The sequence below is a fragment of the Salvelinus fontinalis genome, chromosome 23, assembly GCF_029448725.1.
Source record: "Salvelinus fontinalis isolate EN_2023a chromosome 23, ASM2944872v1, whole genome shotgun sequence".
Taxonomy (NCBI): Eukaryota; Metazoa; Chordata; class Actinopteri; order Salmoniformes; family Salmonidae; genus Salvelinus; species Salvelinus fontinalis.
In genome coordinates this window covers 41,634,712-41,651,896 of record NC_074687.1, presented here as the reverse complement: position 1 = coordinate 41,651,896, position 17,185 = coordinate 41,634,712, and the positions used below count along the sequence as shown (strand labels likewise).

General features: G+C 42.2%; 1 protein-coding gene across 5 annotated transcripts in view; it reads right to left on the bottom strand.

The window, feature by feature from the left end:
* Nucleotides 1–17,185, bottom strand: part of LOC129821342 (kalirin-like) — a 259,834-nt gene that overhangs the window by 74,693 nt on the left and 167,956 nt on the right. For all 5 annotated transcript variants that reach the window (XM_055878930.1, XM_055878932.1, XM_055878935.1 and 2 more), the window contains exons 15-22: nt 16,550–16,716; nt 13,921–14,040; nt 8,941–9,159; nt 8,541–8,690; nt 7,588–7,702; nt 7,043–7,158; nt 1,040–1,162; nt 389–571 (exon numbers count right to left, since the gene is read on the bottom strand). In XM_055878930.1, coding sequence (XP_055734905.1) covers nt 389–571; nt 1,040–1,162; nt 7,043–7,158; nt 7,588–7,702; nt 8,541–8,690; nt 8,941–9,159; nt 13,921–14,040; nt 16,550–16,716 — 1,193 coding nt within the window. The remainder of the gene's footprint in view (nt 1–388; nt 572–1,039; nt 1,163–7,042; nt 7,159–7,587; nt 7,703–8,540; nt 8,691–8,940; nt 9,160–13,920; nt 14,041–16,549; nt 16,717–17,185) is intronic.

The following is a 17,185-nucleotide window of genomic DNA, read 5'->3' as shown; positions in this document are numbered from 1 at the left end:
GAGGAATTTATGCCTGTGTGTCGAGATGAGGACTTCAAACTGAGATGTGTTAGGTCTTGCCCCTGGTTTTCTTTGCCCCAAGGTGGTAGTGATACTAGCTACTATAATAAGCTCTGTGAACATCTTCCATTTGTAAGACAGTCCCTCTGACGTGTATTTGCAGGACCATGCTACAGGGGAGGTGACCACTAAGGGAGCTATGACAACAGCAGCAGGTGAAGGACTATACATTCAAGGGAGCACAAATGAGGAATATCATGTTTGACAAAATTTGTTTCATTCCATACGTCCTTTGAAAACACAGTCATTGGGGTTGTGTTGATGAATGAGCGTTCACAGCAGGTGGGGTTAGCCCTTAGTCTCATAGGGGCCTTACAGGGGACCTTACCTCAGAGCTAATGCCCAGTGATTTCTCCAAACTAGAACGGTACTTCCCCATCCGGAGGGAGAAGTCTCGGTAGCGCTTGTCCACCGTGGTGACCCACTTCTTCAGCTCAGTGACGTGCACATGGCCCTTTTCCACAAAGCTGTCGGCCAGCTGAATGAGGAGCTTCACCTTCTCCTTGGTTTGCTGTAGGAAGCACATGGAGAGATTACGTGTATAAGTGTGTGTGTGTGTGTGTGTGTGTGTACGTGAGTTTGCCTAACGTGTGTGTGTATTATTATACGTGTGTGTATGTGTGTAAGCATGATCGTGTGTGAGTGTTTCAATCATCTGTAGCCTCTCCCCGTCAGTATCCAGGCTGACGCTTGAGAGAGGGCATACATGCCTCAAGAGAGATCTCTAACACTTTCTTGCAGCCTGAACCACTGGGCTGTAGACAGGCAGACACAAGACAGGCTGCAGTGGAAATGTTTGGCTAATATCATACGCAGGTATAGGGTCAGCAGTAAGTGAGGGAGTCTGAGCAGACTCCGAACAGTAGCTCTAGGGGCTGCGTACCAGATGGCACCCTACTCCAAAAGTAGTGCACTACATAGGGAGTAAGGTGCCATTTGGGACGTAGCCTAGATCTGCTTCCCAGCTCCAGGTCCACACCTTGGCGGAGACTCTGAATTCCTCGTACTCCTTCAGCAGTTCCTGACTCCTCTCACCGCTCTCTCCAGGGGAGGTGTGAGTGGAGAGGTAATACTCTCCTGTTTCCTGGATCCAGTCTAAGGCCTGCGGAGACAGATGGGACAGGGGGGAGTGTAGAGAAGTGAAGAGCTCCATATTCCTCTCTCCCTCTCTGCATGCCCTCTATCTTTCATCGGTGGCTGTGCTGGCCATCGAAAACAAACAAAACCACCACGTATCCCTGGCTAGGTCTAGTCCAGCGCCAGATGTTATGGACATGCAGTATAAACACAGCACTCGGAGTGCTTGGGCTATGTTCAGGAGAGCTCATCTGCTTTTTGTTGTTGTTTTTAATTTGTATTTTTAGGGGGTAGATCAGCTTTAATGTTGCAGATAGATTGTAGCTTCCATCAACGTAATTGTCTGCATTACTTCCAATCACCCATATATATTTTTGCAAATATACATATATACATAAACTCAGCAAAAAAAGAAACGTCCCTTTTTCAGGACCCTGTCTTTCAAAGAAAATTCATAAAAATCCAAATAACTTCACAGATCTTCATTGTAAAGGGTTTAAACACTGTTTCCCATGCTTGTTCAATGAACCATAAACAATTAATGAACATGCACATGTGGAACGGTCGTTAAGACACTAACAGCTTACAGACGGTAGGCAATTAAGGTCACAGTTATGAAAACTTAGGACACTAAAAAGGCCTTTCTACTGACTCTGAAAAACACCAAAAGAAAGATGCCCGGGGTCCCTGCTCATCGGCGTGAACGTCCCTTAGGCATGCTACAAGGAGGCACGAGGACTGCAGATGTAGCCAGGGCAATAAATTGCAATGTCCGTACTGTGAGACGCCTAAGACAGCGCTACAGTGAGACAGGACGGACAGTTGATTGTCTTCGCAGTGGCAGACCAAGTGTAACAACACCTGCACAGGATCGTTACATTTAAACATCACACCTGCGGGACAGGTACAGGATGGCAACAACAACTGCCTGAGTTACACCAGGAATGCACAATCCCTCCATCAGTGCTCAGACTGTCCACAATAGGCTGAGAGAGGCTGGACTGAGGGCTTGTAGGCCTGTTGTAAGGCAGGTCTTCACCAGACATCACCGGCAACAACGTTGCCTATGGGTACAAACTCACTGTTGCTGGACCAGACAGGACGGGCAAAAAGTGCTATTCACTGACTAGTCGCGTTTTTGTCACACCAGAGGTAATGGTCGGATTCGCGTTTATCGTCGAAGGAATGATCGTTACATCGAGGCCTGTACTCTGGAGCGGGATCAATTTGGAGGTGGAGGGTCCATCATGGTCTGGGGCGGTGTGTAACAGCATCCTCGGACTGAGCTTGTTGTCATTGCAGGCACTCTCAACGCTGTGCGTCACAGGGAAGACATCCTCCTCCCTCATGTGGTACCCTTCCTGCAGGCTCATCCTGACATGACCCTCCAACATGACAATGCCACCAGCCATACAGCCTTTTCTGTGTGTGATTTCCTGCAAGACAGGAATGTCAGTGTTCTGCCATGGCCAGCAAAGAGCCTGGATCTCAATCCCATTAAGCACGTCTGGGACCTGTTGGATCGGAGGGTGAGGGCTAGGGCCATTCCCCCCAGAAATGTCTGGGAACTTGCAGGTGCCTTGGTGGAAGAGTGGGGTAATATCTCACAGCAAGAACTGGCAAATCTGGTGCATTCCATGAGGAGGAGATGCACTACAGTACTTAATGCAGCTGGTGGCCACACCAGATACTGACTTTTACTTTTTATTTTGATCCCCCCTTTGTTCAAGGACACATTATTCCATTTCTGTTAGTCACATGTCTGTGGAACTTGTTCAGTTTGTCTCAGTTGTTGAATCTTGTTATGTTCATACAAATATTTACACATGTTAAGTTTGCTAAAATTAAACGCAGTTGACAGTGAGAGAACGTTTCTTTTTTTGCTGAGTTTACATACACATACATATGCATACATACACATACATATCTTTTAAAAATATATTTTCCTTTATTACTTTCTAACCCTACCACCCCTAATTGGAGTAAACTAGTAAACAACAACGCTTGGCTTCTACTTCCAGCTTGCTAAATACATTTTATGCACAGTCTATTTTACAATAGTTCTATTTTGTATGTTTTTACTCCTGTCTTTCCCTTACCCTCAACCTCTCCCATCTATTTCTTATGTCCATCCGGTTTGCCATATCTTTCTAACTGTGCTCTTTCACAAAAGTTCTGAACCTATATACATTTTACGGACACAGTATGTTTTATATTAGTTTCTGTTGTTATTAATCCCAACCTTCAGCTCCATTCAACCCCTCCCATCTATCTCTTAGAAACATCCATATTGGATTTCTATTTGCCATATGTTTTTCAACTGTGCTGTGATGTTTCACAAAAGTTCTGAACCTTTCTATTCTCTATTCTTCTATTTTTTTATTTTGTTAAAAGCATTATTATAATATTGATCGATAGACTATGACTTTTCAGATCACCCAGTAGTGTTTTCTGCGGAGTTAGCTCCAGGTAAATATTGCAATTCTTCCGCCATTCCTGGACCTGTGACCAAAAACGAGCTACAGTACATATGGACAGTACCAAAACAAGTGATCTAATGACTCTGTCTCTTCGCAGCAAAATCTGCAGAACTGGGAAGGTTGTATCCCCCATATAAATAACATTCTATTGGTTGCAAGAATTTTCTATAATTATTTAAATTGAAAAATTCTCATTTTTGAATAAGCCGTTGTTTTGCGTATCAGTTCATAAACCATGTGTCGTGGAATCGGTATGTTGAAAATCTCTTCCCAACTATTTTGCAATCTATATGGCACGGCTGTCCATTTTTTGGTCCTTAAATGAAACTGGTATACTTTTTTATTTATCACAATTGTCTTTAACCAATTATGGTCGTTAAGGCAGGGCCGACAGACAAGTTCCTTACTTTTCCCCCTTCCACTTCCCTCTTCCTCTTTTTAGTTGGTTGTAATTTTGGGTAGAGCCAACATTCCCATATGTTTTTGTTAGCTGCATGTGTGACAACTCCACCAGTCCTATTTATGATATAATTAGTATATTTGAATTTAACCACAATATTTGGTGTATTATTTGTTCTGTCTTTTCTGGTGGATTAAATTGAAATTGCAACCAAATTTATATGACTTGTTTTAAAAACAGTGATATTTGGGAGATGATTTCTTTTTCAAATAACTGAAAGTCCGAGGTTGTAATCTGAATAAAGGGAAAAAGGCCATTCTTGAACATAGGGTGAGTCAGTCTTACTAATTTGCTAGAGAACCAGTTTGGATTTATGTATAACTGTTGTATAACTGAAGCCTTTTGTGAGAGGTCTAATGCTTAATATTTGATCATTTCTGCCCTTTGAATTCATATTCATTATATAACTAGGCTTGGTTAATTTTGTACTTCTTGCCGTTCAAAATGAAATGGAATATTTTTTTCTCATAGAATTTTTAAAACTATTCACTAGGTGTAGGCAAGACCATAAGCAAATAGGTCAACTGGGATATGACTAAAGAGTTTTAATCAGGGGGATTTTCCCACAAATAGACAGGTATTTACCTTTCCATGGTAGCAAGAGTGAGATAATATCTTTCTTTCAGGATATGTATACCGAGTATATCCACATCACTATCAGACCATTTTATTGGTTAACTACACAGTAATGTAAAAGTTGTATTTTTTTGTGATCCAATACATAGTATCATAATTTGGTTGTAATTATTAGAAAAAATATCTAGACCCTCTATGAGGCTGTGGAGGGATCCAAATTGTGGATTTAAAAGAAAACAACATGAATCATCAGTGTACAATGACACCTTTGTGTTTAAGCCCTGGATTTCTAATCCCTTGATATTATTTTTGGATCTGATTTTAATAGCTAACATTTCCATGGCCATAATAAATAGATTTGCCGATAGTGGACAACCTTGTTTTACTCCTCTTGACAGTTTAAAACTTTCTGAGAAGTAGCCATTTTACTATTTTACACCGAGGGTTACTATACATAACTTTAACCCATTTTATTAGAGATTGTCCAAAATTGAAATGTTCCAGGCATTTATATATAAACTCGTTGTACTTTATCAAAAGCCTTTTCAAAGTCAGCTATGAATAGCAGGCTTGGAGTCCCATTTTTTCATAGTGTTCTATTGTTTCCAGTACTTGCCCTATATTATCTCCAATGTATCGTCTGATTAGAATGAATAATGTCCGACAAAACCTTTAATCCTATGCGTTATACATTTTGCTAGAATTTTTGCATCACAACATTGAAGTGTAAGGGGCCTCCAATTTTTTTTATGGACTGGATCTTTATATTTCCCACTTGTTTCAGTAATAACGAAATCAGACCTTCTTGTTGAGTGTCTGATAATCTACAATTTCTATAGGAGTGGTTAAAACATGCTAATGACGGTCCTCTGAGTATATCAAAAAAGGTTTGGTGTACCTCAATTGGTATGCCATCCAGCCCTGGAGTTTTCCCGGACTTAAAGGCTTTAATTGCATGAAGAAGTTCCTCCTCTGTAATTTCGCTTTCACATGAGTCTTTCTGCACGGTTGTTACTTTTACATTATTAATAGAAAAAAAATACATACAATTAGCTTCGGTTAGAGGAGCTGGAGGAGACTGAAAACATATGCTTAAAGTACCTCTTTCAAAATATAATTTGGTGAATCATGGGTGACCGTCATTTCTAACAAGTTTCAGTAAATTCTTTTTGGTAGCATTTCTAAGATGAAGATAAAAAATTATTTGGTGCAATTTGTCCCCATATTCCATCCAGTTTGCTTTATTTTTTACAATATATTACACTTGATCTTTCTTGAATAAGTTCCTCCATTTCGTTTTGTTTTTCCTCTAACTTATTCTGAGCCCTTATGGCGGAGTTTTTATCGCTATCTATCTGTTCTGTTAGACCTTCTATTTCCTTGGTTTGTATGCTCTTTTGACCTAAATTGCTTTTGTTTTAGAGATGAGTACTGAATTGCATGGCCTCTAAAGTCACATTTAAAAGTGTCCCATTCAATAAGGGGATTTGCTGTACCTACAGTATGCTATTGGAAATGCTGTCCTACTTAAAAACAAGTTATCATCCAATAGGCTTTGATTACATTTCCAATATCCTCGCCCACGTGGTAAGAGTAATGTATATGCCAATTATCTGATGGTCCGACTGCATTCTATCCCCTATCAACACTTTTTAAACTTTTGGTGACATAAGAAATGACATAAGAAAGTAGTCAAGACGACTAGCTTGGTTGAGCCTCCCCCATGTATATCTCAGTAGGTCAGGATATTTAAGCCTCCATATATCCACTAGTTCCAATATATCCATGACAGTCATGACTTCCTTAATAGCGTGAGGGTGATAGTTTGTGTGATTTCCTTTACGGTCCATTGAGGTATTTAAAACAGTATTAAAATCTCCCACCATAATAATAGAGTCTTGTAGGGTTGATAATTTATTATATATACTTTCAAAGAAGTGTGGATCATCATTATTTGGTCCGTAAAGGTTAATGACCCATATCTGTTTATGGTCCAGTAACATATTTAAAATCATCCATCTACCTTACGGATCTGTTTGGACAATTTGCACATTCGGATCCAAATTACTGTTGATTAATATCACTTTTGAGTTTCTTTCCCCATGGGAGAAGTATATTTCCCCACCCCAGTCCTTTTTTCCACACAACTTCATCTAAAATTGTTGAATGAGTTTCCTGTAAACAATAGATATTATATTCCTCTTTAAGCCAGGTAAATATTGTTCTTCTTTTCTTATTATCTTCTAAGCCATTACAATTGTAACTGGCTATACTTATATTTCACCATTTACCATAACAAGATACACGTTTCAAATCTATTTATCATAATATATGTTGGTAAATTTACCATTAAAAAGTACCATAGTGATTGAGTGTCCATCTAGCTCACCTGTTTCGCACTGCGTTCGAACACCACGTACTGCTGGCACTGGTCCAGGCGCCGTTTCTTCATGGTCCAAAAGTGCAGAACCCGGTTCTCCCTCTGGAGCAGCTCATTGAGGATGGCTAGAGAGGAGAGGGAGACCAGGGAGCACAGACAGAAGTTAGCATTTTGTCAACACAGTGGTTTCAAACACAACCCTCACTATTCCATATAGAACATAAGATACTTTAGAAGTAAGTTCAACTGAACGTAAAAATAAATATGTACATTTCCTAAAGAAGAAGAGCATTAAAAGAGTTAGTAACAGTAAGGTATAAGGTCTGGTGCTCAGTACTCAATATAAGTGTGTCCCAAATGGCACCCTATTATTCCCTATATAGTTCACTACTTTTGACCAGCGCTGGTCAAAAGTAGGCGTGCAGTGAGTCTGGGGAAACTCACTCCACAAATGAAATATTATTATTATTAGCTCCTATATAGGGAATAGGGTGCCATTTAGGATGCCATTTGGGACACACACATGATCGTGCAATAAGGCTGTTGTGACTGACCTTTAACCTGCTGCTCGGGTCCTCTGGCGTGGCCTGAAGCACCAGGTATACCCACGTTGTTCCTGTGGATATACTTCAGGAATACCTCAGCATTTCTCCTGGCCAACGTGCATGCCTGGGCCACAAGAAGGGACATTGTCGAAACAGGATCATTGCAACGGACGACATATCCACAACTACCATCCAGAATACATTGAAACTGAGGTTAAGATATTGCATGTGTGACACCATAGATACATCACTGTCAACATGGTTATTCGTTTTTAGTTGACAACAAGTAAACTGGCATTCACAACATGTCTTGCAAGAGGTGGACATGTATTTCAGTTCTGTAAAGGGAAAATCAATATGAAACCTAACAGCTACGTGTTGCAGAATACAGATGTGTCCTACTGAAGAGAATCAGACAGACAGAACAGCCCGAGTTCATGGTCTGTGAATATGCAGCAAATTAATGATCAACAGAACATGGGTTGCGTCCCACTCTAATGTATTAACTTGCTAATATTGCTCTAGCTATTTATTCTGTAACGTTAGCTAGTTTCAAGTATACTTTTTATTACTGTCGTCCTCACATAGTTAGTGACACCACTGAATTTTCCCTGGAGTTTTTCCATTTTGATTCTAGCTAGCTAGCTGGGTCATTATGCCGTTATGCATTTGCCGCGTTTGGGGAAAAGGAACAAAGAGGGGGTGGCGACTGTTCTTGATCTTGAGTCATGACCCAGCTAGTGTGGCTAATAGCTAGCTAGCTACGTTCATCTGCTTGTTTGCTAAGTTTGTAGCTAAATGGGATCGCTAGCTAGCTACGTATTTATCTGTACTGTATACTAGCTAATTGTCTGTGTTGTTTTATTATTTTAATTGCAGACGAACATGATCTACCACCGCAGACAAAGGAGGCACAGGGAATAGGGAACCATTTGAGACACAACCATGTTTCTCTGCTGTACCTTGAGGAAGGCTTCCTTCTGCTCCAGGTGTTTGCTGATGAGGGGGATGACATGGTCCGTCTCGGCCATGGCTCCCAGCTTGTCATGGCCACCACACCAGTCCTCATCCCTCCTGTACTCCTGCTCCAGACTCTCCAGCACACTGCACACCTGAGGAGGGCACAGGGGTCTCAGTTAGTCTTCATGCTACGTTGGACACAATTTTGAGGTGCCGTCACAGAACCGGACATTCTACCAATATGCAGCCTTTTCTATAGGGACAGGATGACAAGATGGAGGCCCTCCAGGCCACCACCACCATTTGTCTCAATGGATGGGAAATGCTTGAGGTGGTTCTTGAGTGATTGCGCCACACCTAAAAACAAAGGGAGAGCTATGTGGGGGTGGTGTGGACACACACCTGCTCTGAGGTCTTGTAGAAGGCCACAGAAGCGTTGACCAGCTTGAGACGATCCTCCATCTTGAGCATGAGCTGTTGCCAGTGCATGGCCACCTTCTCGGCGCAGGCCCGTATGCCGTCCGGGTCAAAATGGCCCGCCTGGAGCATGACCTCAGCCTTCTGCTGCACCTGCAGGGCACTCTGGTGGGTCTTCTGGAGAGAATTGGCATGGAACAGGGACTGAGGGGGACGGACACAGAGAGAGAAGGAGAGAGAGGGGCTGTTTAGGTTCAGGGTAAGTGACATGACAATGTTACATGATCATGTGTTCATTTTAACAGTGTAAATATGATGTGTTTTTACAACATGTGCCAAGACTTTATATATTCTTTTGTTGAAATGGGTTTTCTACAATGTTGTTTTTTGGGGCTGAACCATAGGTGAGGAAAGCATGGTAATGTTAACCTTTTTGCCTAAAGACTTGATATATGCCATTGACTGTAGTCCAGTCTAGTATGGTGCTTGCAAGGCATTTTGGGAGCTCGGGTATCCTTTGGACGTCATTGCCTATGTGATTAAAACCTTGCAATAAATTATGATTTAAAGTTGATTTTTGTTTTTATTTAAAAAAAGATGCAAAAATATGAGAGGCTTAAAGATAAGTGACATTTCATTAGCTACTTGTCTGGAGCTGTCGAAAGATACTGTCACACTAAGAATAAATGCAATTATCTTTCCATATGGCCTCTCAATGTCTACGTCCCAAATTGCACCCTATTCCCTATTATCATGCACTACTTTTGACCATGACCCTGGTCAATAGTAGTGCACGATATAGGGAATAGGGTGCAATTTGTGATGTAACGTCATCTGCACTTCTTCTCTCCTCATTTTCCCTCATCTCATATATACTGTGTACAAAATATTAGGAGCACCTTCCTAATATTGAGTTGCACCACCCTTTGCCCTCAGAACAGCCTCAATTCGTCGAGGTATGGACTCTACAAGGTGTCGAAAGCATTCCACAGAGATGCTGGCCCATGTTGACTCCAATGCTTTCCACAGTTGTGTCAAGTTGGCTGGATGTCCTTTGGGTGGTGGACCATTCTTGATACACATGGAAAACTGTTGAGCGTGAAAAAACCAGCAGTGTTTCAGTTCTTGGCACACTCAAACCGGTGCACCTGGCACTTACTACCATACCCCATTCAAAGGCCCTTAAATATTTTGTCTGGCCCATACACCCTCTGAATGGCACACATACACAATCCATGACTCAATTGTCTCAAGGCTTAAAAATCATTCTTTATCCGGTCTCCTCCCCTTCAAGTACACTGATTAAAGTGGATTTAGCAGGTGACATCAATAAGGAATCATAGCGTTCACCTGGTCAGTCTATGTCATGGAAAGAGCAGGTGTTCCTAATGTTTTGTACACTCAGTGTACGTTGTCCTCTAGAAAGAAAACATTCAGTTGTAACGGTGTCAGTGTTTTTGCTTGGCTAGGCTGCACTACATCACAAAGGAAAGCATGAATCAGAATTGAACAGAAATGCATTTTAACAAGTCTATTCAATCTTACAGAATTAAACCCATAGAGGCAAACTACCATGTTGTGCTTTTCCTGTCAGAACCAGGCCTGATTTACAACTATAAATCCACCAAAGAAAACTAATACAGGAGAAAAAGGAATAAAGCCGTCAAGAATAATTCAACATTTCTGCACTTACACAAGAATGAGTGCAGTATTTAACTTTAAGTTACTACTTAATCAAATTATGTATTATCATACACAAAAAAACAGGAATTGTTTCCAAAGGGAATATGAGCAATTGATTTTGTCCTTTGAATGAAAAATCCATAGAAAATATCTGGAGAATAGGAACGAGAAGAAAATGTACCGTTACATAACAAATATGGAATTGAATTTCTACACGAGTCCCATTACCTAACTCTAGAAGCCTTCCTAAACTATAACGTAAAGCAGTGCCACATCCCAAATGGCTCTCTATTCCCTTTATAGTGCACTACTTTTGACCAGGGCTCATAGGGCTCTGGTCAAAAGTAGTGGCCTTTAATAGGGAATAGGGTGCCATTTGGGATGCATCCCAGGTTTCTGATCCACAGCTAATGGAGGGCCAGGGAAATTTTATTTATTTTATTTTTTTATTTTACCGTTATTTTACCAGGTAAGTTGACTGAGAACACGTTCTCATTTGCAGCAACGACCTGGGGAATAGTTACAGGGGAGAGGAGGGGGATGAATGAGCCAATTGTAAACTGGGGACTATTAGGTGACCATGATGGTTTGAGGGCCAGATTGGAAATTTAGCCAGGACACCGGGGTTAACACCCCTACTCTTACGATAAGTGCCATGGGATCTTTTAATGACCTCAGAGAGTCAGGACACCCGTTTAACGTCCCATCCGAAAGACGGCACCCTATGCTGACTCCCCATGAAAGCATAGGACCAAGAACCATAAACCTTTCATAAAGCATCAATCTTATAGGAGTATATATCACATAACAGTCACTGGTTCATCTAGAACGCTCTGTCAATGTAGTTACTTTTACAACATCCATTTTGCATCTAATATGATATAGACAGGTAAATCCAGACTTAACTCCCTTAAAGGGTCATCTATGATTGCTACATCTATTTGTTTTACTTTTAGAATCCAAAATGATTTCCTTGATAAAGATGAGCAAAAAATACAGTATAATGATATATTATGTATATTAATACAAATACTGGCTATATTTTATGCTCACAAATGCAGAAAATTCTATTATTTTACACTAATACAATTTCTCAGAGAAAGAGATTTTGTTTACTTAGTATATACAGTATATATATTTCTCCTCTCAAAGACATATGGGTGAAAATGATTGGCATCCCTGTTTTCAGTACCTTTCAATACCTCACCATGCGAGGATATCGGCACTGAGCCTTTTTGTAAAATGCTTTATGAGATTGGAGAACACGTTGGGAGGGATCTTAGACCATTCCTCCATACAGAATCTTTCCAGATCCTTGATATCCTTCGTCTGCACTTATGAACTACCCTCTTCAATTCAAACCACAGGTTTTAAACGGTGTTCATGTCCAGAGACTGAGATGGCCATTGCAAAATGTCAATTTTGTGGTCAATTATCCATTTCTTTGTGAATGTTGATGTCTGCTTGGGGTTATTGTCTTGCCGGAAGATCCACTTGCGGCCAAGATTCAGCCTCCCAGTAGAGGCAACCAAGTTGTTGGCTAAAATGTCCTGGTACTGGGTAAAGTTCATGATGCCGTTGACCTTAACAAGGGCCCCAGGACCAGTGGAAACCAAATAGCCCCATAACATCAAAAATCCATCACCATATTTTACAGTAGGTATGAGGTTATTGTCTGCTTATGCATTCTCATTTAGGCACCAAACACACCACTGGTGTGCATGGCCAAAAAGCCAAAATTTCATGTAATTTGACCAAAGCACCAGGCGTTTACATTTTGTTGGATGACCTGAAAATTGAGATCTTTGGCCACGCACACCAGTGGTGGGTTTGGCGTCGAAATGACGCATAAGCAGAAAAGAACCCCATATCTACTGTAAAGTCTGGTGGTGGATGATCAAGGATGTATGGCGGGATGGTCTAAGATCCCTCCCAACGTGTTCTTCAATCTCATAAAACATTTGAGAAAAAGGCTCAGTGCCGTTACCCTTGAAAGGTAAGGTATTGAAAGGGATGGAAAAAAGGAATGCCAATCATTTTGAGAGAAAAAAGTATCACTTGTTAAACAGAAGCTCTTTCTCTGAGCAATTGTATTCATATAAAATAATATAATTGAACATAATTAACTGTTTTTTTGGCATACAATACAGCTCAGTCTTTGTATTATTTATTTGATTAGTTATTTCATGCTAAAGGTGCAGGTCATTGATTCTTGAAGAATATGTAACTTATAAAGGCCTCATCGTGAGTTTGGTTCAACTGTCGTGCCCCATCAGTATCCAAAATATAAGCTTGTTTTACCTCATCCCTCAGCTGTCTACCAAAAAAAGTGGCGGGGTGTCGCTGTGTTGTCGTTTGAATCCCAGATTGCCCCTTTCTCTCTATAGGTCCCAATAGAAACCTGATGGGAAACAAATGTATTTACCCTAGAAAGCCAACACAGTGGCATATCTCTCCCCATACCAAAGAGAGGAAGGGATGGTGATTACATTAAGAAAACTCCCTCTACACCCTGCACAGTGATTTAATTAAAGTTAGCTAATAGGTTCTTAAAGGGCTTATTTTCATTCCCCCCAAATCGATTCCAGAGCTGTGCTGGAAAGGATTCAGCACACATGCACATGCTCACACGCATACACTCACCCACACAAACACATATACACACAAGTATACACACACACACACACACACACACACACACACACACACACACACACACACACACACACACACACACACACACACACACACACACACACACACACACAGTCTTGGGTGGTGGTTCTTGGGCTGGAACAGGCCTCCGGATCCAGGCTTCACTACTCGGAGTCAGAGCCACAGCAGAACCAGACTGTGTGCCAGGTCACCAGCGTGCTGTGTGTGTGTGTGTGTCTGTGCTGAAACAGGACTTTACCAAGCAGCCCCATCCTGTGTGTGAGCGCTGCCGTCATGCTCAGAGCAGCAGCTATTTAAAGAGCTGAAGGAAAACAACCAGTGCACTGTTTTCCCCAGATAGTGTGTGTGTGTGTGTGTACGCCTGAGCCTGTGTAACATTGACAGACAATGTTTGCGCGGGTGTGTGCATCTGCGTGTGTGTGTGTGTCTTAACGGTATACGGAGTTCACACCAAATATGTCTTTGCGTTTAGCTGTGTTGTGTGCACACGCAAATGCAGAGTTTACACTTCGTGCACGCTTGTGTGTGTGTGTAGTTTAAAGACAGCGCACGTTGCAGTGATTAGCCTGGTCAGTCAGCCTGGTTTTGGGGAGGGGGAGCGGTTACCTCGATGGCCAGCTGGAACTGCTCATGCTCCCTCTGCAGTTGCTCTGCCTCTGACAGCGAGCTGGCATTCACCATGCTGGCGTTCAACATGGACTCCCCGTTCCGGATCCAGCCCAGGACCTGCAGGGGGACACACAGAGAGGAGAGGAGTTTAGAGTTTACATTGGTACGGTACAGTTAGATCTAGGCCAGAGGAGGCTGGTGAGGGAGGATGTCTCATAATAATGGCTAAAATAGAATGGTACCAATCCTATGTGTTTGATGTGTTGGATACCATTCCATTGATTCCGTTCCAGCCATAACTATGAGCCTGTCCTCCGATTTAATGTGCCACCAGCCACCACTGGTCTGGGCAACCATCAGCTCACGGGAAGCTACGGTCAATGTGGCTAGAAGAACTGGTTGGTGTAACGTAACATAATACAGTATTCAATAATGTCACTTTTTTATGACTTTGAACATGCTCAGTCATGGTTCGCCTCAAACAGCAGTTGAAAACTGAGTCAGACCTAGAAATACCAAAAGTCAGGCTTATGTAATGCATATCTAATGCGATCCCAAAATAAAGCATGAGATCAAACTAGAGGCACAAAGAGCTTTGGTATAGTTAGTTGAGCTTCACGAAAGCACAGCTCGGTGGCATAGTTGAACATAAACAAGGGGATAAACTAGGATTAGCAGTAGCATAATCTTCACGGGCATATTAACGATTAGATATTACATATGTTCCCTTCTGTTCATTTAGGAATCCCATGAGGGATTAGAAACATATGGATCATTTTTTTTCTCTAGCTTCCTAAAACTCAGAGACCGGCTGTGCAGAGGATATGGCTCATCAGTACCACTCTCTTTCTTTCTTTCTACCTCTCACTCTCTTTCTTTCTTTCTCCCTTTCTTTCTTTCTCCCTTCGCTCCTGCTACACCCTCTTTCTCTTTCGCTCTCTCACTCTCTCAGCCCTTCCCTTTGCTACACCTTTCCCCCCCCCTTCTTCCCTCCCTCCCTCCATTACCAACCACACTACCTGGACTGGGCACAGTCCCAGAAGCCTCCTTTATAGCTACTCTCCAGCAATCAGCCCTATTACCATTAGAGTGCGTCATGCAAAGTGGAGCCTCTTCACTCCCAGGTCCCCGGTGAGAGCAGTTTGGCCCTCAATTACAACAGTCCAAATGAGATTAGTGCAGAAGGAAGCTGGCGCGAGATGAGGAAAGAAACCGCGGACGGTGTGAGGGAACCCAACCATCTGTGATAGGGTTATGCGGCTGCATGGCTATAGATTTTTCACCACTAGCTAGCTAGCGCTACTGCAAATGGTGATGGGATTTGCAGTACGTCATAACATGAGTAATTCATCTTCCACGAGCCGGAATGACTCATAGGAGCCTGTCTCCTGTTGCGTAAGGCAGCTTGACGTACAAGTACACCCCCTGAACAGGACACTAGTCTATGGCAGAGCCTTACTCCCAATCTACCTCCTTAACACCGAGTGTCAAGTAGAGACGGATTGGGTCCCATTCCTACAGTCTTAGCTATGATTCGGCCGGGGGATCGAACTCCCAACCTTCCAATCTCAGGGCGGACACTCTAACCACAAGGCCACTGAGTCGGTTCACTGATCTAACAGTGCACGCTGTTTCATTTCTTTCTCCTTTATATATATACGAGGTACATTTTCACCGGGGAAGTACGACAGATTGAAATCTTTTTCCTGGGAGCCCTGAGACTTGAAAAACGGTCAATAACAGCAGGAGCAGTAACTCTACTGACTTTCTACATGTGGCGTACATGATGTGTGTCACTAGCACTGCGACAAACATCATCCATTATTTACGGAAACTGCAGCATTTATCCGATAAATATCCACCTGCATTGATATTGAGGCCGAATCATTCATTGTTATATTTCATTTGACTTTAAGAGGTGATTTGCTACGTGGATGGTCCGGCAGACTTCAGTTTGAGAGAGCGATCCAGACGATTTTATTCCTCTGTATTTCCACAGTTTGTCTATTTCCTGTATAGTGAGGAAGGCACACAGCTAAATGTGCTCTCTGTCAAACTGTCATTCAGATTGAAATTTCCCCAGAGAGCTTGCTCTCTCAGAATGCGTCCCAAATGGCACTCTACTCCCTACATAGTCCATAGGGCTCTAGTCAAAAGAAGCGCACTATATAGGGAATAGGGTACCATTTGAGAGGCACGCTCAGATTGACACAGACAATACATTACTAGTCTGTCTGAGAAATGATTCAATAATCGAGTTGAGTGTTTTTCAATGGCACTGGCATACATTGACTTCACATTTGACTCTGGGCCATACAGGCAGATCAGTAGACAAAAACGTTTGAGAGGAGTGAACAGCTGTCTTCACCAAGAAGCTAATACAAGCCAGTCATTGATCAAATATTGAATCACTGCTGGCAGCCATGCACTCACACTGACTGTTTGATGTAGGGTTTATTCTGCTGGGTGGATGTGCGTGTATATTTGCACGTGCGGGTTTGCATGTATGTGTGTGTGTGTGTGAGTGTTTGGTTGAGTGTGTGTGTGTTTGAGACAGCCCTGGACTCTCACCAGCCCAGTTCGCCCTCGTTACCCCTATAATATATAAGCATGGGTGTACACCCACCTGTTTGACCTCTGACTGCAGGTGGCGGAGCTGCAGACACTCCTGCAGTCTCTTCTGGGTCTGGTCAGCGCTGACGTCCAGCTCATGCTGCTTCTCGTGAAGGAACTCCAGCAGCTCCTGGACCTGAGTGGCCAGATCCACCTCTTTCTCCCCAGTCAACTCAATGCCTAGAACACCACACAGGACTATGGTCATTACGACATGAAATCATGCAGTCACAAGTAGTTACATACAATAAATGAAGCTATGCATTTGTCTTGTTTTCAGACAAACTGGTTGAAACAATGTTGTCCCCATGTTATGTCAACCAAATAATGAAACGTGATGGTGTTGAATTAACGTGGGGAAATAATATTTATTTTTATTACTTTTTTTCACTGAACTTTAAATCCAATGAGATGGTTAGCATTATTGTTGAGAGCCCTACTGGCCCAGGTCAAAAGTTGTACACTATATCGTGAACGGGGTGCCATTTGGAATGCTCCCATACAGTTGAGTGTTTCGCCGTGCAATAGGAGTGACCTCATAAGGTAATATAAACTGTACCACTAGGTGGAGCTAGTGCACTAGTCCTTCTCCAATGAACACCAGCTAATTTCTTTCCGCCTTGTTCTTTCTCAACGAATTAAATCACCC